Source organism: Protopterus annectens, chromosome 9.part0 (genome assembly GCF_019279795.1).
Source record: "Protopterus annectens isolate FY-2018-M chromosome 9.part0, PAN1.0, whole genome shotgun sequence".
NCBI classification, from domain to species: Eukaryota; Metazoa; Chordata; order Ceratodontiformes; family Protopteridae; genus Protopterus; species Protopterus annectens.
This window is the reverse complement of record NC_056743.1, coordinates 793,608,288-793,626,332: the sequence shown is the minus strand read 5'-3', so window position 1 is coordinate 793,626,332 and position 18,045 is coordinate 793,608,288. Positions and strand designations below refer to the sequence as shown.

The 18,045-nt window shown below is 44.2% G+C and overlaps 1 protein-coding gene across 4 annotated transcripts in view; it reads left to right on the top strand.

Annotated features, from left to right (window-relative positions):
* Window positions 1-18,045, top strand: part of SCN8A (sodium voltage-gated channel alpha subunit 8) — a 1,580,263-nt gene that overhangs the window by 313,023 nt on the left and 1,249,195 nt on the right. For all 4 annotated transcript variants that reach the window (XM_044083431.1, XM_044083429.1, XM_044083430.1 and 1 more), the window contains exon 4: window positions 5,614-5,820. In XM_044083431.1, coding sequence (XP_043939366.1) covers window positions 5,614-5,820 — 207 coding nt within the window. The remainder of the gene's footprint in view (window positions 1-5,613; window positions 5,821-18,045) is intronic.

The following is an 18,045-nucleotide window of genomic DNA, read 5'->3' as shown; positions in this document are numbered from 1 at the left end:
GTGTGGATAGGTTGATCCAGGGCATTGCAGTTTATGAATTCCAGAAAGCATTGTGTGAAGGAGTTGGTACACGAGTAGTTTTCCCAGTTAATGGCGGGGTAGTTGTAGTTGCCCGTTATTAGGGTGTTTGGTTGAACCCTAATATTTTCCAGTACATCAGGAAAAGAGGAGTGGGAATCCTGGGGCATGGTGGGGGATCTGTAGCAAGCTACAATTTGGATTGTAGTTTTGCCCAGAGTTAGTTGCACGTGGATAACCTCAGATGCATTATGTTGAGCAACTAGCCTGGAGGTGTTGATATCCCTAATGAATATGGACACACCTCCACGTTTGGTGTTCCGGTCCAGGTTACATGGCCGAAAAGTGTGGTATGAGTTATAGCCTGGTAGTGCAGGGGTGCTCTCTGGAGCCTTGAACCAGGTCTCAGTCACTGCACAGATATCGATGTTCTCCATTTTAAGGAGTACCTCGAGTGAGTGCATTTTGAGATTTAGACTTCTAGCATTGAGTTAGCATTACCCTCAGTTTTTGCTTGCCTGTTCCTGTTACAGTGGTGAATTTGTCATTTGAACCTTGCCTAAAAAAGGCCCTATAAGGGGAGGCAAGCGCCTTAGCCAGAATCTGGAATCCTAGGGTCACAGGTGCAGGCCATCTCTGGCAAAGCATCGTGGTCTGTCGACCATGTCATCCCAAGCAGACAGATACTGGATTCCCTTAGAATGACACCAGAAGCTTAGCCAATTGTTGAAGTCAGTCATTTTGTCCTTGTACTGCGGTATCATTCTGGGCGATGGCAGAGTGCTATTCAGGGCTAGGGTCATACCTGCCTGGGCTACAAGATCTCTTTTCATGTAGTCCAGGGAGGTACGTCTCAGGTTGTTCACACCAAGATGGACAATGACAGAGTCATATTTGTACTTGTTGTGGAGTGACCTGAGTGCGTGGGTTATGTGACAGGCAGCTGACAGTAACCTTCTCCTTGTTTAGCCTGGTGAGTGGGACATCAGTGTGCCTGACTATATGGTCACCTATGACTAGTGTGTTGGATACGTTGTTTTGCCTTATTGTCTGTGGTTGAGTGGCACACTGAGTCTGTGGGCTATGTGTCATTTGGGTTGTGTTGGGGGGGGTGGAAGTTGCTTGTGTTTCTGCTTTTTTGAGGTCTCTGTTGCTTGGGCAGGTTATTATTGAGAGCCTCTGTGAATGTTTTTGTGTTTCTGTGTGTGGATTTTGGTGGTGTAGATTTAGTGAGACTATGTGTTAAGTGTGGTGTGTTGCAAGTGTTTACCTTCTCCTCTTGAATGTCAAGCTCAGTCTTGGTTGTAGAGAGCTTTACCTCCATTTTGGCTGGATAAGTGCATTTCTCACAGGTTGTAGTGTTGGGTGGTAGGAGAAAAGGGTTGTCTGTGTACTTAAGTTAAACTGGTAGGAGGACTATAAAGTATAAAAAAAAACTAATGTCTTTCGACTTTTCCCAGTTAGTGGTCGCTACAGTGGAACTCTTGTCCGCTAATGATTGGCAGTGGATTTTTTACGGTGCTGAGGTGCCAGCCCGATGCCCAACTTTCAAAGAAGGCACGCCCATTCACCCACGCACGCACCTACCTGCATGTCTTTTAAATGTCACTCAACCGTGGGGAGGACATGCAGACTCCACACAGAAGGCACTCATACCAAGAATCGAACCGGAGAACCTCTTGCTGTGAAGTGACAACTCTAACCACTGCACCACTGCGGCCTTTTGTAGGAGGAATGTAGGATGACTCTAAAGTATAATACACCAAAATTGACAGATATGGATCAGTGTGGCTTGTGAAGGCGTGGCAAACGTTTAATGACATTAACAGATTGGTGAAGATTTGGAAGGAAGTAGAGTGCAAGAAGACCTCACTGTTGTTTCCAGGCCTTGTTGCAGAGAAGATATTTGACACACTTAGATGGGATTTTGTTGTTGTTTGTCTTTCAGCTTTTCCCGGTTAGGGGGCGCTACAGCGGAACTCCGGTCTGCTAATGATTGGCAGTAGATTTTCATGAATGCCGAGGTGCCAGCTCGACGTCCAACCTTCAATGAAGGCATGCCCATTGACGCATGTCTTTCGAACGCCACCCAACCGCGGGGAGGGTGTGCAGACTCCACACAGAAGGCACTCCCCGCACTCCAGCTGAGAATTGAACGGGGGAACCTCTTGCTGTGAGGCAACAACGCTACCGCTGCACCACCACGGCATTTAGATGGGATTTTGTGAACAGTACAAAGACAAACAAAATGGCACAGTGAAGAAATAAAGCAACTTTAATAAACAGCTATATAATGAAATCTGACTTAATGATTTCGCCCTTTATAAATAACCAGGCTTCTTCAGAGTCAGTAACTTTAATTAAATACATTATTTAAATACTCAAAACCATTTAAGAAGCAGCAGAAAACCAAACTAATTCTTAATTTAAAGGTGTACAGACCAAAAATACTCTGTAAATCAAGTGCAGTACACACAACAATGCTCATACATGTAATCTAAAAATCAATTACTTAAGTCAAATCACTCTAGCCTTAAGCTTTAAATCCTTACTAATTGAAAAAGAATCAATGCCCACTTTTTTTAACCTCATTTGCCATAACATTTCTTTATATTCTAAATCACTGTCAGAATCACCCCGCTTCTCATTTCTTACCACCTTGCCTCTAACAAAAAACAAAAACTTTTTATAATCTTTACATTAAACAGAATGTCTTGTACAGGATATTGTAGAGTTCTTTATCTTTTGTATCATTTACTTGCTTGCAAATTCAGTCCTTCAATTTCCTAATAGTTTTTCCTATATAAAATGCCAGACATGACATACGTGTGGCCAAATGCACTACATTTTGTGCACCACAATTACAATGCCCTGGACAAGCAATGGACCTATCATATCTCATTGTTGACGCACATGGTTCATCATTAATGTATTTACAACATTTACACATGCCACAGTTCACCATTTCCAGCTTGTAGCTACCATTGTGAAGGGCCTTCCCACTCTTCATCCAACCCTTAATATTCTTTCCTCTTCTGAGTACAATTAGCAGTACATCACCCAGTTTAACTTTCATTTTGGGATGAAAACTAACTTCCAAGTTTTCATAAAAATCCTCATATTACTGGGGGCATCATTGCTAAAAGAAATTACCATGGCTCCCTTTTTCACATCACCCTTAGTCTCAAGAAGTGCTGTATCATTATCTCTCATCCCAACCTTGTTTCCCACTTTTAAAATAGGGGCAAATCTACCCCCTCTGTCCTTAAATCTCATTTTTGATTTTGTATAACATATTAGATGGGTGACATTTTTCTTTAAACATATCGGTCAATTTATTCATCTCAAGTAATATATGGTTGTCATTAATCAACCTTAAAGACAAACTATTTGTGCCCCTTCACAGTACCCTTATTCCGAAAAAAAATGGATGACAACTCTCAAAGTGCAAATATGAATTGGAATAAGTTTTCTTATGGTAAATAGTGGACCCAAAACTTCGGTCTGTATTCCTCTTATAAAGTAAAATTTCTAAATAGTTAATTCTGTCTAAATCTGATCTAAAAATAAAATTCAAAACAGCAGTAGTGTTACCTAAGTATTCAATAAATTAACCTAAAATAAGAAGTAATCTGGTCAAAAAATGGTGATGTGCATTACACTTGATTTACAGCGTACTTTTAGTTTTGTACACCTTTAAATGAGGGATTAATTTGATTGGCTGCTGCTGCTTTAAATGATTTTTAATTGAGTATTTAAATGATGCATTTATTTAATTTTACTGACTCTGAAGAAACCTGGTTATTTATAAAGGGTATAAGCGCTAAGTCAGATTTTATTATAGTTGCTTTATTAAAGCTGGCTTATTCCTTTGTTTTTGCAGTTTTCATATTCTGTTTGGTTACGAGATGTTACGTTTGATTTTATGAAGAGGGCAATGGCAGCATTTGTGTTTTCTAACACATTAATGAATTAGGAAAGTATATGAAGTGTTAGTGGCTGCCAGTGGCAAAAATCAAGGTGGAAGGGAGGGTTTCTCTCCAACAGGTTGCATTTAAACAGAGGAACCAGGCCAGTGGTGTCTTCTTTTCCCGTTCTAATTTATCTTATACGTATTGCCACTGGCAAAGAAAATAAGTGACTCACACATTCAAGGGTAAAATGGTAATGCAGCCTTATTTATAGATGATATTTTATACTTGGTAAATCCAAAAATGTGTTCAGAGACATAAGCATCTTTTTAAAGATAATTGCTGTAAAGCACTGGCCAAGGTGTACTGCTGCCATAACTGTCAGAAACTAAAACGATCAGAACACATTTCCTTGTTCACAATTACTCAAAATGACATAAACTGAGTACATAAATATAAAAATTGCATGTACATGAGTAGTGAGTTTCAAGAAGAAAAAAAAAAAGAAAATACTACAACAAGCATTTTTGCAGACGATCAGCACCTCCTGTGTTCCAGGTTTTGCTGCTGTACCCCATCTTGGTTACATATTCTACATCTTCTCAAACTGTGGTCACTCTGACTTGGAAGAGGAGAAATGTTACAGAAAGTATTGTTTTGGAGAGCTTAAAAGAAAACAAGTCATATCATTCTTTGAAGCAAATTTATCATAACATTTGCACGATATAGCTGCTACAGTGCATCTGGCTTTGTAACTTTATAGCTTGATAGCTGGAGTTATAATATGTTTCCTCATCCACCCACCTGAATTATAGTCGTCTCCCTTTATGAGTTTGGAAATATGTAAATAATTTAAGATTTATTAAATGGCGAAGCCCTTAGTCTGTGCATTTCTCTGGATTTGTGGAAGTGCCTTCAGGCAATTTTTTCATGTCCCTCCCTCACCTTAAATGTTTCCAGTTAAGTAATACTTTGACATTAGAAGGCTTTTTCCTTTTTAAAACTCTTGGCTTTCCTAGTACTGTGACACACACATGTTCCATTTAATTTTGTTTTCCTAGTACATGTCAGAAATGCAACAGTAAAACTCTCGTTATAGTCTACCAAACCCTACCCCTTATTCCTCTTACCTAATTCTGTTTCCAGGCATTGTATGCCCTTTATCTTGCTGGCCAAGTAACACTTTTTACTTGCACACCAAAGGTTTTATTGTGCTCTAACACACTGTATCCTGGCAATGGCAAGAGAACAAGCACTATAACATTCCATTCATCATCATGTAATTCTCCATTTCTACCATTGTCTGCATCTTGCGTGCATGTGTGTATATTTATTTCTATATTTATTTATTTATTGTGGGTTGTTGCTGTAAATAATGCTTATACAAAAAATAAGAATGTTTGTAAAATACAATCTTTTAGTTTTCTCTTTCTTGTATTCAAACTGTTAATATTGTAAAATGAAAGTCATTTGTTATATTTCTTTTTAGTGTATTGGTACTCTAGGCCAGAGTATGAAAATGGTATATATGGATCAGAGCTCTAACCTGGTTAATAAACAAATTATTGAATGAATTAATTAATAAATAAAGAACTCTAAATGCATCAGACCTTTGGCTTTTAAGATAAGTCCTTCAGCTTATAAGCCTTACTTTTAAATTGCTTGGAATTTTGCTTTGTTTTAGACTTTGCGTGCAGCAGGGAAAACCTACATGATCTTCTTCGTACTGGTCATCTTTGTGGGTTCTTTCTACTTAGTCAACTTAATTCTGGCTGTCGTAGCCATGGCTTATGAGGAACAGAACCAGGCAACATTGGAGGAGGCAGAGCAGAAGGAGGCAGAATTTAAAGCCATGCTGGAACAATTGAAAAGACAGCAGGAAGAGGCTCAGGTTAGCACTGTTGTAGATATTATTCATCCACAAACACAAGAAAAATGTATATATTGCAATTTGATATTCAACTATGAACCCATTGTTATGCAGATTAAAAAATATTGTTTTCTTTTATGTTGTACAAGAACACACACCACCATAAACATACCTATCTGATGATGTCCATTTCATTATTCATCACATCTGGGTCTTGGATATTATGTTAGATCCAATCCGGCACTTTACAGAATAGATTCAAGGCTCGAGCTCCTCCCACTCCCATAATCCCTTTGTACCTTCAAACCCTCAGATCCTGTTTGCCACATTTAGCTACAGATGTGATTCCTGGCTCAAGGTGTCAATTAAGGTGTTTTCATTGCGTTGGTGCATCTTTTCTGTTTTTTGGGTAGTTAGTTTTCTATCTACCTCCCTTCCCTGTTTAGCTCATGTACGGTGTTAGGCTTTCTCTCTCTTGCCTTGTTTTCCCTTTAAGTGCTTGGCACCTTTTTTCCATGTCCCTCCCCCTTAGTTTAGTTTTTGGGGCTTGTGAGGTTTTGTTGTGGCTATTTCCTTTGGGTTTGTCTGTGTGTTTGGTCCAAGCTACTGTTTAGTATCTCTGTGTGTAGTTTGGGGCTTTGTTGTTGGTTCTTTTTCTCTTAGCTGTCTAACTTGTATTTTGTGTGTGTGTGTGTGTGTGTGTGTGTGTGTGTGTGTGTGTGTGTGTGTGTGTGTGTGTGTGTGTGTCAGTGTGTGCTGATAGGACAAGTCAGACAAGCCTACTGGATTTAAAAGATGTTGTCCTTGTGGGCAGAAAATGCCTAATTCTGATGCCCACAAGAAATCTGTTTATTGTCTGAGATCTGGCCACCTTGAGGCTGAATGTTCAGTTTGCACTGCATTCAATCATCGGGCGTTGGTACATCACTGGCATAAGCTTTTGCTCAAGGGGGTGCCTTTGTTTCAGGCTCCTCCTCTTCTAGCAGCCATAAAGACCCTAAGAAGAAAGCCAACTCTGCCTCCCTGGGGGCTTCTCCACTGGCTTCTCAGAAACGGCTGAGACTCTCAGATCACAGTCCCTCAAATCCGAAACAGTCTTCAGTAGATTTGAATCTGAAGGCTCAGGATCCGTCATCCAGTGCAGATGTTTCCTCAGATCGGTGATCCTCAGATCCTACCTCTGTTCTCTTTGCTCTCTTAGCTCTCCCAGGTCTGAGACAGATTGTGCTTCAGGGCTCGGATCTGACATGTTCATCGGATCCAGAGCTAGTTATTTTAAGCTTCCCATTTAGATCCCCTAGGGATCTGAACACTTTCTATTCTAGAGACAAAAGTCGTTTCCCTGGATCAGAAATGCCACAGAGTGGTGGGATCCCACTGGGCTTCCCCTTTGAAATGTACTAATTCTTCAGCATCTTCCAGATCCACCAGGAGCATCTTATCCTCAGACATGGACAGGATGATGATGAGTTTCCTTAGGGCCCAGATAGAGATGGGTCTTTTGGTGTCCCCAGCTCCTAAATTGGCTTCTTCTCTTCCAATTCTTGCAGTTTTGGAACCCTAGGTCATGGTTTTCCCTAGAGAGGCATCAGGAGATCAGGGAAAGTCTGTTTTTCCTGTTCCCCCAGGGTCCCTGACTAGCTCGATCTCTCTGGCTTCGGACCAGAGCAGGTGTCGACTCTGAGAGGTAGGTGCTGGGTCCCTGCAGAGGGCTTCTGGTCCGGGGTTTTTGGATTTATCCCTTCCTTTGGGGGTATAGCCTTCGATAGCTCGGGGCCAGTACTGTCCGGTGGGCCCAGGCCTGGGGCGGGCTCCACTTCCCCTTCCCTTTTTGTTTTGGCTATGGGGATGGGGATGGGGTTTCCTTGAGTCCTTTGGCCCTTCAGGTGGTAGGTCAGACCTTCTTCAAGTTTGGATCATCGTCCTCCCCCCTTCTGGAAACATCTCAGTCTATCAATATCAGGTGTCCTAAGCTCATTCATCCTATCCAGGGTCAGCCCTATTGAGACAGCCTTCAGGCATCGAGATCCTTAGGGGTTGCCCTCTCTTCTGAGTCCTGTCCTGAGCCCCTTACAGAAGACTCTCCTCAGAAGAGACTGTGCAAGAGGAGGCACTTGGACTCCCCTATGGAGTCCCTCACAGAGGACACAGATTTTAATGAAGGGGACGAGTCCCCCAGATTTCAACTGGATGACGTCTCCTTCAGGGACATTCTGGAGCTGTTGAAGCAGAAGGGCATTTGTTCTCCCCAGCCCCTGTCCTCTGAGGAATCTGTGTTCTTGAAGGTGCTTGGGACTGGCCCATCTACATCCTGCCACCCTCCCCCTGCTGCAGATTACCTTATTGGTCTCAATAATAACAATAGCAAGACATGCCACACCACAATTCAAAATTAAAACTCAACAGGTTTCCACCAGAATTTCACACAGACCGATTATGAAAGTACCACTCACATTACCCAGTCAGAGAGAGAACTCAGTGGTCTCCTTCTCCCTCCACTCAGGGCATGGAAGGAACCTGACACTGTAGAGCTGGTTCCTAAGAAAGCAGATACGTTTCTGAACTCTGCCACAGGCACTGGAGCAAGGGAGTGCCAGTCAATGCTATCATGGTGGCTGCAGCCACAGAGAAGGAGCTGGCGGAACAGAGCTCCAATGTCCATCCCCCTAAACCATGAATCTCGGGTGATTGACAGACATGGGAAGCACGTTTACACTTCAGTCACTTTAGACCTGAGAGCCCTAAATTATTTGGTGCATTTTACCCACCTCCAAATAGATCTGGCCTCTAAGCTCACCAAGGCTGTTTCAGAGTTGATGCCTGCGGAGGACCTCAAGAAGGTATCTTCCAAGCTCGCCACTCTTTCCTCTATTACCAATTCCTCAATGAGGTTAATTTCCAGTGCAGTAGAAGGTATCTCTCTAGTGGCCGGTGCAGGTGTAGCCATCAGGCATCATGCCTGAATGCGGCTATGTGAGTTCACAGAACCCTTCCAGGCATCCTTTACTAATGCCCCATTCGATGGTTCCTCGCTATTTGGGCCTTCTGTCAAAGAAACCATAACTCGCAGTGAGCAGGAAGGCAAGACTGTTTCAGTAGTCAGGATCAAATTTTCTACCCCCCAAAAGTTTTTTTACAAATACCAACAGGGTAGTAAGAAACGGTTCTGCAAGTTTCAGGTTTCCTTCCAAGATGCTCCAGAAGAATCCTTTTCCAGAGGCAGCGGAAGGGGATATAATGGTCGATGCTGCCCTAGGGGCAGAGGGGGTTCTCAAAATCAGGGGTCCAGGGAACCTTTCTCTGAGAAGCCTTTTCTGCACCCCTGAGGCATTGTCTGGCTGTCCTACCCTGGAGGCAGTTGGGAGTCATTTTTCTTTGCACCCAAATGCTTGGACATCCATAACAAGCGATCAGTGGGTACTTAAGATTATATCCAGGGGTCATTACATTCCCTTTTCCCAACCACCCCCTGTTTCCAATATGGTTCTCCCTGATTAGCCACCCAATCAGAGAGAACTGGCCCAAGAAGAAGCTCTGACACTTCTAGAAAAAAGAGCCATCCTGGAGGTCCTGACAAGTCAAAGAGGATCTGGAACTTATTCCCGCTTCTTTTTGGTGCCAGAAAAGACGGAGGACCTATGTCCAGTTTTGGACCTCAGAAAACTGAACTCATCAGTCAAGAAGTCAAAGTTCTGGATGGTCACTGTTCAGTCCCTCCTGCCCCTACTGCAGAGGGATGAATGGATGTTTGCCCTAGACCTCCAGGACACCTACTATCATATCAAGATAGACAGGTGCTCCCAGAAGCACTTGCACTTCCGGATTGGAGACGATCATTTTCAGTTCAGAGCTGTACCATTTGGACTCTCCACAGCCCCTAGGGTGTTTACCAAATGCTTGGCATTTGTAACATCTCACCTGAGGCTTCAGAGATTTCAGCTCTTTCTGTACCTAAACGATTGGCTCCTCACAGCCCCCACGACTCATCGACTGGTTTCTGTTATACAATACCTCTTACACACTTTTGAAAGGCTAGGGATTAGCTTCAACTTGGTGAAGTCAAAGCTTTCTCCATTATAAAACCTGGAGTTCATTGGGACTCATTTCAATACAGTCACAGAAATTGCAGCATTGCCTCCCCACAGAGTGGACTTAATCAGACAGCTGGTCAGGACCATCTTGAAGGTTCCATCACCACAGGCACACCTCATTCTGAGAGCACCATATCGGTGGCTAATTAACTATATCACCCCTCATAAACCTAATTGCACAACTTAAATAACCCTACATTTAAATTTCTGTGGATTGCCCTCTGAGGCAATATGTTTATATAGTGCATTCATTTCTATATCTCCATGTCGGTGGCTATTCTCCTCATTCCTTTAGCAAGATACCACATGCAGGTGCTTCAATGGATGCTGGCAGTGTAGTGGTCTATTCTACCTCATCCACTGTCTATGCCTATTCCGTTGACACCCTTTTGCAGATGGCACCTGCAGTGGTGGCTTCTATCAGAAGATCTTCTTTGCTGCATGCCATTTTCTATTCCCCTGCCCATAGTCACAGTGCCCACGGACGCTTCCCTATTGGGGTGGGGGGTGGGGTCATTTTCAGGGCAGGACTGTCCAAGGCACTTGGTCCACCTCGGAGACCAAATTGCACATGAACATCATGGAGAGTCCTCCTCTCATTGCAAGCCTTTCAGGATTGTCTTCCTCTGGGAACGGTGGTGATTCATACAGACAACATGTCGGTGGTCTGGTACACAAACAAACAACGGGGAACACGGTTCTACCTATTGTACAGAGAGGCTATAAGAGTGTGGGAATGGGCGATCTCTTCCATTCGCTTTCTTCTTGCAACACACATACCCGGCCAGTCCAATGTGTGGCAGACAAGCTCAGCAGATCCATCCTGACTCCGCATGAATGGTCCCTCAGTCCAGCAGAGGCATCTCAGATTTTCACCCCTTGGGGCCAACCTTGGTGCAATCTGTTTGCTTCCCCATTGAACAACAAATGCAGCAGGTACTTTGCCCTGATTCCCCCAGAGGGGCAGTCCCCGAGGAACGCTCTTGTACACGATTGGCCCCTGGGTCTCCTCTATGCTTACCCTCTCCTTCCTCTAATCCCCAAAGTACATCAGAAAGCCTTCAGACTGAGGAGTTCTGTGATGCTCATTGCTCCCTTCTGGCCTCATCAGGTGTGGTTTCCCTTCCTCAGGTCTTATCTCAAGTACTCTCTCTGGATACTGGATCCTGTTCCAGATCTCATATCTCTCTCTCCTGGTGGTTTTCTACCCTTGGTCAGTAAACTCAGTCTGAGGGTTTGAAGGTAGAAAGAGATTATGCCAGTGGGAGGAGCTCGAGCCTTGAGTCTACTATGTAAAGTGCCAGGTCGGAGCCAACATCGGATCCAATACCCAGACGTTATTAATAATGAAATAGGAAAACACAAATACCAAGTTATGGTAAGTACATAACTATTGTTTTGCAAGATAAAAAAAAACTATAGATGATAGTTTTGTGATCCTCCTCTTACTGATCTTTGATGTCCAGGGACCCATTATGTTAAATATGTTTATTCATTCTGTCAGTGAAAGGTCATAGCTAGATGGTAGGTCCCAAGCATCATCATACTCTGGGTGTGGTTCTTTTTGTGTTATTCCTTGATTGTCCCAGTGCTGACATGCAGTAATGCCAGTATGAACCCATGTGCATGATTCCACATGCCTGACCTATCTATCTGCACTGGCCTGTTATGCTTCCTTGCCATACTACTTTTACAGAAGCTCCTATAAGGCAAACAGAATCTCCAGTCTTCCTCTGAGAGAAGAAAGTCGACTTTGGTCCTTGAGTTTTGCCTCTCCCAGGCCATCCCTCTATTGCTTATTCAAACATGGCTACTGAAGCTGCAGATTGTAGTCCATTCTCTGTGTCCTGAAACTAGATGTAACAATACCAATATACGACTTAAATACTGCTGTTATATTTTTAGTCATGTGGACTTTCTCTAATTTTAACTGTTGATGGGTTTTGCTTAATATAACTGAAATAAAAAAAAAACTTATGTTTGAGAAGAAATATAGAAAACCAACATTGCTGAAAAATGCATCCAAAAACACTTGTGTACAATACACCAAACTGTGAATAGTACTAAAATAATCTAAACATTTAATTAGAAGTTTCATTGATAAAAAAATAAATTTAAGCACAGTTACAAAATGGTGTTTGTATTTTTATTGTAGTTTTAATTTAGTAATAGAGACAATAAGGCGGCATGTTTTTAATGAAAAATAGTTAACATAAAATTACAAATAGTTGTAGTGGATGATATTAAAAGAATTAAAATATTTAAAATCAGATCAATGTTAATACTTATTCATTGAAACAGTAGTGTTGGTAGTACCATGGTTCTAAAAATGCCTGATTTTTATTACTTTTATGATAAACTGGTATACTAAAAGAAGAAGCAAATCTGCATTTCTTTATATTTTGACGACACTGAATAAAGCCTTTGTGTATTGACAAAAGCAACTGCATACTTTGATAAAGCTTTTATACAACAATAATCATCATATAGTTGATTCTAGTAATGGTTCCTTATTTTTATTATATAAAGTATATTGTGTTAGTCATACTCCTTGAGAAAAGAGTGGTAAATCACCTTTAATTTCTTTTTTCTTGAAATATCTTTTCTTATAAAAATTAGACAGTAGTCTAATGCAAACAGTAATAATGATTTACCAAAATGATTTTCAGTTGTCATATATTCTTCTTGCAAGTATAAGTACACACATTTTGAGAAGATAATGCTACCTTAGGTATCTGATTATTGCATTTCAGTAATGTATCTTAGTACCTGATAGTTTATGCTGTGTACTGCTCGGACCTAGACAGAATTGATCCAGTTACATTATTAGCGGGATAAAGAGAAAAAATACATATAAGCTCTGTTTTGGATATGTTTGTTCTCAAACCAGTTGACTTTGCCCAGTTGTGACCAACATTAAAACATGACTACAGATTTTCCATGGCTACTTCATCTTTTTTACTTCTACTGCATAATGCCAAATCATCTACATAAATAACGTTTTGAAAATATTTTAACCTCTTTTAAAGTAATGATACTCGAGTCTATGTTCAGCCATCGAATGGACTAATCATTGAATGACTGAACATCAAATCCAGTTCAGCGAACGTCCATACATCAAATGTTCACTGCATCAAACCTGTAAGGTAGGTGGGGAAGGTAACTAGTTGTCCAACAATTCCCAGTCTCATGTGGCAGTGTTTCAAACCCATTCAGGTGGAGGGCTTTTCTCCCCACACCCTCCTTTCTCTCTCTCTCTCTATATATATATATATATATATATATATCTATATATATATCAACTCCAAGACCACACTACAGTGGAGAAAAGGGGTTGGGAACAGTGCCGTGTGTGAGGTGAGGAAGTGTTGGACAAATAGTTACTTTCCCCGTCTCACAGGTTGTTGAACTCAATGTTCGCTGAATGGATGTTAGCTGATTAGCGGTCAATGTTCAGCCATTCAGTGTTTAATCCATTCGATGACTGAACATAGACCCCTAACAATCACTTTAAAGACAGGACAGGGGCACTGAAATAGAACCATGTATTTTACGATGTTAAGTTGTCTATCTCGCCTTCATTCTTGCTAGATGGGTTCGGAGCCGAACCTCGGCTCCGACTCGGCCACTCTAAAAGCTCGAGAGCTTGTTCCACCGGCTCGAGGCTCCCCTATATCCCACAATGCTAGGCGGTAACTCCTCAGATCTCGTTTGCCGCTATAGCGATCGAGGTGCTCTTCAACCGGCTCGTCAGGTTAGTTGTTAAGACTAAGTTTTTTCTTAGATAGACCCACCTTTAAGTCAGTTTTTCTTCATAATTTTCTAAATTAGGTAGTTTCCTACCATTCCTGCCCAGATTTTTCCCCTTCTTTTCCAAAACTCACTAGATTTCTTCCCTTGGGCTTTTAGGCCCAGTCCCTCACTTCCTAGTAGTTGGAGTGACTGTGTTTTTGTAGGGATTTAATTTTCTAAATTACTTACTAGTTTAATTTAATTTTTTATAAGTGTAATTGGGGTGTGTGTGATTACACTTTTCTTCTTTAGAGATGTCTAAAGAATCAAAGGTCTCAGGCTTTAAGAAGTGTGACTCGTGCTGTCAGAAGATGTCTCTGACAGACGGTCACACTTCTTGTGTATACTGCCTGGGACCTTTGCACCTGCAGGACTCATGTGCTGTTTGCCATGGCTTCAGCCCTAGAGTCCTGCAGGAGCGTAAAAATAAGCTCATTCTAAGGGGCTTATTGAAGCCTGAGGGTCCCCCGACTCAATCTTGGGAAACCCTCGAAGCCTACCAGACCATCGGCTCCGGTATCTGAGTCGTCTTCTGGGGCTTCGAAGGCTGTTCGAACATCGGCTCCGGCTGGAGCCGATGATTCTCGAACTCATGTCTCTACTATTTCCTCGGCTCCGGCCGGAGCCGAGGTAGACACCGGTGAGTCGGCTCCGATCAGATTGTCAGAACCGACCTCCAGAAAAAGGTCCCGGTCACCATCTATCGGCTCCGTTTATTCGGCTCCAGCATCACCATTGTTGTCTGAACGGAGCCATAGATCTCACTCCTCTAGGTCGTCGAGACTATCAGATCATGACCTTCAGAGGGTAGTGAGTCGACTTCTTAAGTCCGAGGCACTGGCCCAGATGCTTCAAAGCCCGACTCAACAGTCGATGGCTAATACCATCACTCAGAATATTCCTCCTCTGACTCCTTTGCGTTCGGAGCCGGGGCGGCTCGGACCCGAGACTGTGGCTGCATCGGAACCGATACCGTTGTCTTCGGTACCGTCGTCTGCTCCGATATCTTCCTTGGAGGAATCTCGGCGCCGGACTTCCCTCGTCGGCTCCGAGGGGGCGAGTGGCATTGGACCCTTGTCCGACCCCGCTCTCCCTCTCTGTGCTTCGGCGCTGGTGAGTTCGGCTCCGACATCGGCCTCGGAGCCATCACTGTCGGTGTCGGGGGAAGTTTCCAGCTTTTCGGAGCGGAGACCTCTGGCTCTGCCTGACGGGGGTGCTTTCGAGGTCATGAGGAGCGTGTTAGAACCTGGTTCAACTCCACAGTCAGCTCCATCTGCCCCTCCCTTCACGGTGCCTCCGGTGATTTCTGCTCACTCCCTCATCCCGGATCGTAGAGAGCAAGCTCCTCAAGTATCCCCACTGGGGATCTCCTCCTCTTCCGAGGCCTCTCCTGACCCGGTAGGAGAGCCTCCTAGGAAGAGGCAGTGCAAGAGGAAGCACATCGACTCCCCTGAGTCTGTCACCTCTGACACTGATTTAGAGGATTCTGAAGGTTCCCCTCGTTCCCCCTCTGAAGATGTCTCCTTTGCAGACATGCTCGAGATCTTAAAACAGAGGGGGAATTGGCCAGCCCTCAACCCTTCAGAGGATGAATCGGTGTATCTTGAGGCGTTTGGCTCTCGCCCTTCCACCTCCTGGGTGTCCCCTCCCTTTGACCCCCTTATGTAGGTGGTGGCAAAGAAGGCCTGGATGGCTCCTGACTCTGTGGACCCCACCCCCAGGAGACCATCAAAATTTATCACTGCCCCCAAGGACAAAGAATTCTTGACCAAAGGCGTCTCTGTGGATGCTATGGTGGTGGCTGCGGCCACCAAGAAGGAGCTAGCTGATCCTTCAGTGCCTGTCCATCCTCCTAACAAGGAGTCTAGGACTATGGACAGGTACGGGAAGCAGATGTTCTCGTCAGCGACCTTTTCTATGTGCTCGCTGAATTACCTGTGTCATTTCAATCGTCTCCAGAGAGATTTGCCCAAGGAAGCGAGCGAAATGTTAAAGGATCCAACAGCTGCAGGTTTTCAGGATAGGATGAACTCTCAGCTGGCTACCCTCAACTCAATAATTAACTCCTCCATGCGCCTCCTTTCATATGCGGCGGATGGAGCGAGTAGAGCGGCTGGTACAGGTGTGGCCTTACGTCGGCACGCCTGGATGCGGCTGTGTAATTTTGTGGACCCTTTCAAGGCGTCCTTCACTAACTCCCCGTTTGATGGATCATCCCTCTTTGGTCCTCAAGTGAAGGAAACCCTGACTAGGTGCGAGACTGAAGGCAAGACTGTCTCTGCCGTGGGAGTCCGTTTTTCTACTCCTTCTAGGCCTTACCCCAAAGGCCAGAAAGGGGGAAAGATGTGGTTCCGCAAACAATCTCAAGGAGCTTTGCTTGACGCACAGAGTCGGTTCCCCTCTAGAGGCAGAGGGGGGAACAATAATGGTAGACGCAGTCCTAGAGGCAGAGGGGGCCCGCAGAATCAGGGCAGTCGAGAAACCTTCTCCGACAAGCCCTTTCAGCATCCCTGAGGTGTTGCCCGACTGTCCACCTTCGGAGGCAGACGGGGGAAGATTATCTCTGTACCCAGAAGCCTGGCTATCCCTAACTCAAGACAAGTGGGTACAGTCTATCATTTCCGAAGGCTACAGAATCCCTTTCTTTCGCATTCCAAAGCAATCCAAAAAATCCCTTCCAGACGTTCCACCCAGTCAAAGGGAGCAAGCAGCACTAGAAATTTCAAAGCTGCTTGCAAAAAGAGCCATTCAACCAGTTCCAGCAGACCAACAAGGATCTGGAATCTACTCCAAATTCTTTTTGGTTCCAAAGAAAACAGGGGACTGGAGACCCATTTTGGATCTCAGCAACTTGAACAAGTTTGTCAAAAAAACAAAATTTCGGATGGTCACGCTGCAGTCCATTCTACCCCTTTTGGGGCGGGACAACTGGATGTGCTCTATAGATCTCCAGGATGCGTACTATCACATCAGAATGAGCCGACGCTCCAGGAGATTCCTCCACTTCAGGCTGGGAAACCAGTCATTTCCAATTCAGGGCCCTGCCCTTTGGACTCACTACAGCCCCCCGAGTGTTTACCAAATGCATGGCAGTGGTCGCCTCTCATCTGAGACGACAAGGATTCCAAGTGTTTCCGTATTTAGACGACTGGCTCCTTACAGCCCCCGCCAAGCATCTTCTGCTTCTTGCCAGAGACTACACCTTTCACACATGTCAAACACTAGGCATTTCAATAAATTACGAAAAGTCTGTCTTGTCGCCTTGTCGTGTTATTACCTTCATAGGCGCAAATCTAGACACAGTCAACATGTCAGCCAGACTCACAGAGCAGAGAATAGCAGACATACACAGACAAGTCTCTCTTGTCTTGCAGAGCAACAAAATCAAAGTCAGACTGATCCTGAAGGTCTTAGGAATAATGGCGGCTGCTATCCCCTCTCCTTCCTTTAGCCCGATTCCACATGAGAATCTTACAATGGATGCTCTTCACACAATGGTCATACCAACAACTTCCAATGTCCCATTCCATTGCGATAACACAATCGTGCAGAAATCATCTTTCTTGGTGGATCACATCCCCCCAGCTCTTCCTAGGAAGACCCTTTGTTCCTCCCCCTCCAGTTGCTACACTGACAACGGACACCTCCCTGATCGGGTGGGGGGGGCATTACCAGGGCAGGACGGTTCAGGGCATATGGCAACCTTTCGAACGCCACTTGCACATAAATGTCCTAGAGATGAGAGCAGTGCTTCTAGCGTTGCAAGCCCTACAAGACTCTCTTCCCAAAGGAACTATAGCAATTCAGACAGACAGTATGTCTGTAGTGTGGTACATCAACAAACAAGGCGGAACCAGATCCTACCCCCTATGTCGAGAGGCACTCAGACTGTGGCAATGGGCGATTTCTTCTCAGCGGTTTCTGTTAGCAACGCACATTCCCGGGAAGTCCAATGTGATTGCGGACAAATTGAGCAGAGCTATTCTCATGCCTCACGAGTGGTCTCTGAAGAATTCAGTGTTGGACAAAGTTTTTCGAAAGTGGGGCCGGCCTTGCTGCGACCTTTTTGCTACTCCCCAAAACAGCAAATGCGGCGATTATTTCACCCTCTTTCCCCAACCAGGCCATCCCAGCAGAGACGCTCTAGTCCACGATTGGCCCCGGGGACTTCTGTATGCTCTTCCTCCCTTCCCACTGATATCTCAACTAATACAGAAAGCCATCACTCAGAAAGCTTCCATGATCCTCATTGCCCCTTACTGGCCTCGACAGGTTTGGTTCCCATTTCTTCACCGTTATCTGTTGGAGCAACCCTGGCATCTGGACCATCAGTCGGGTCAGTTGCACCACTCCCTCCCTTCTC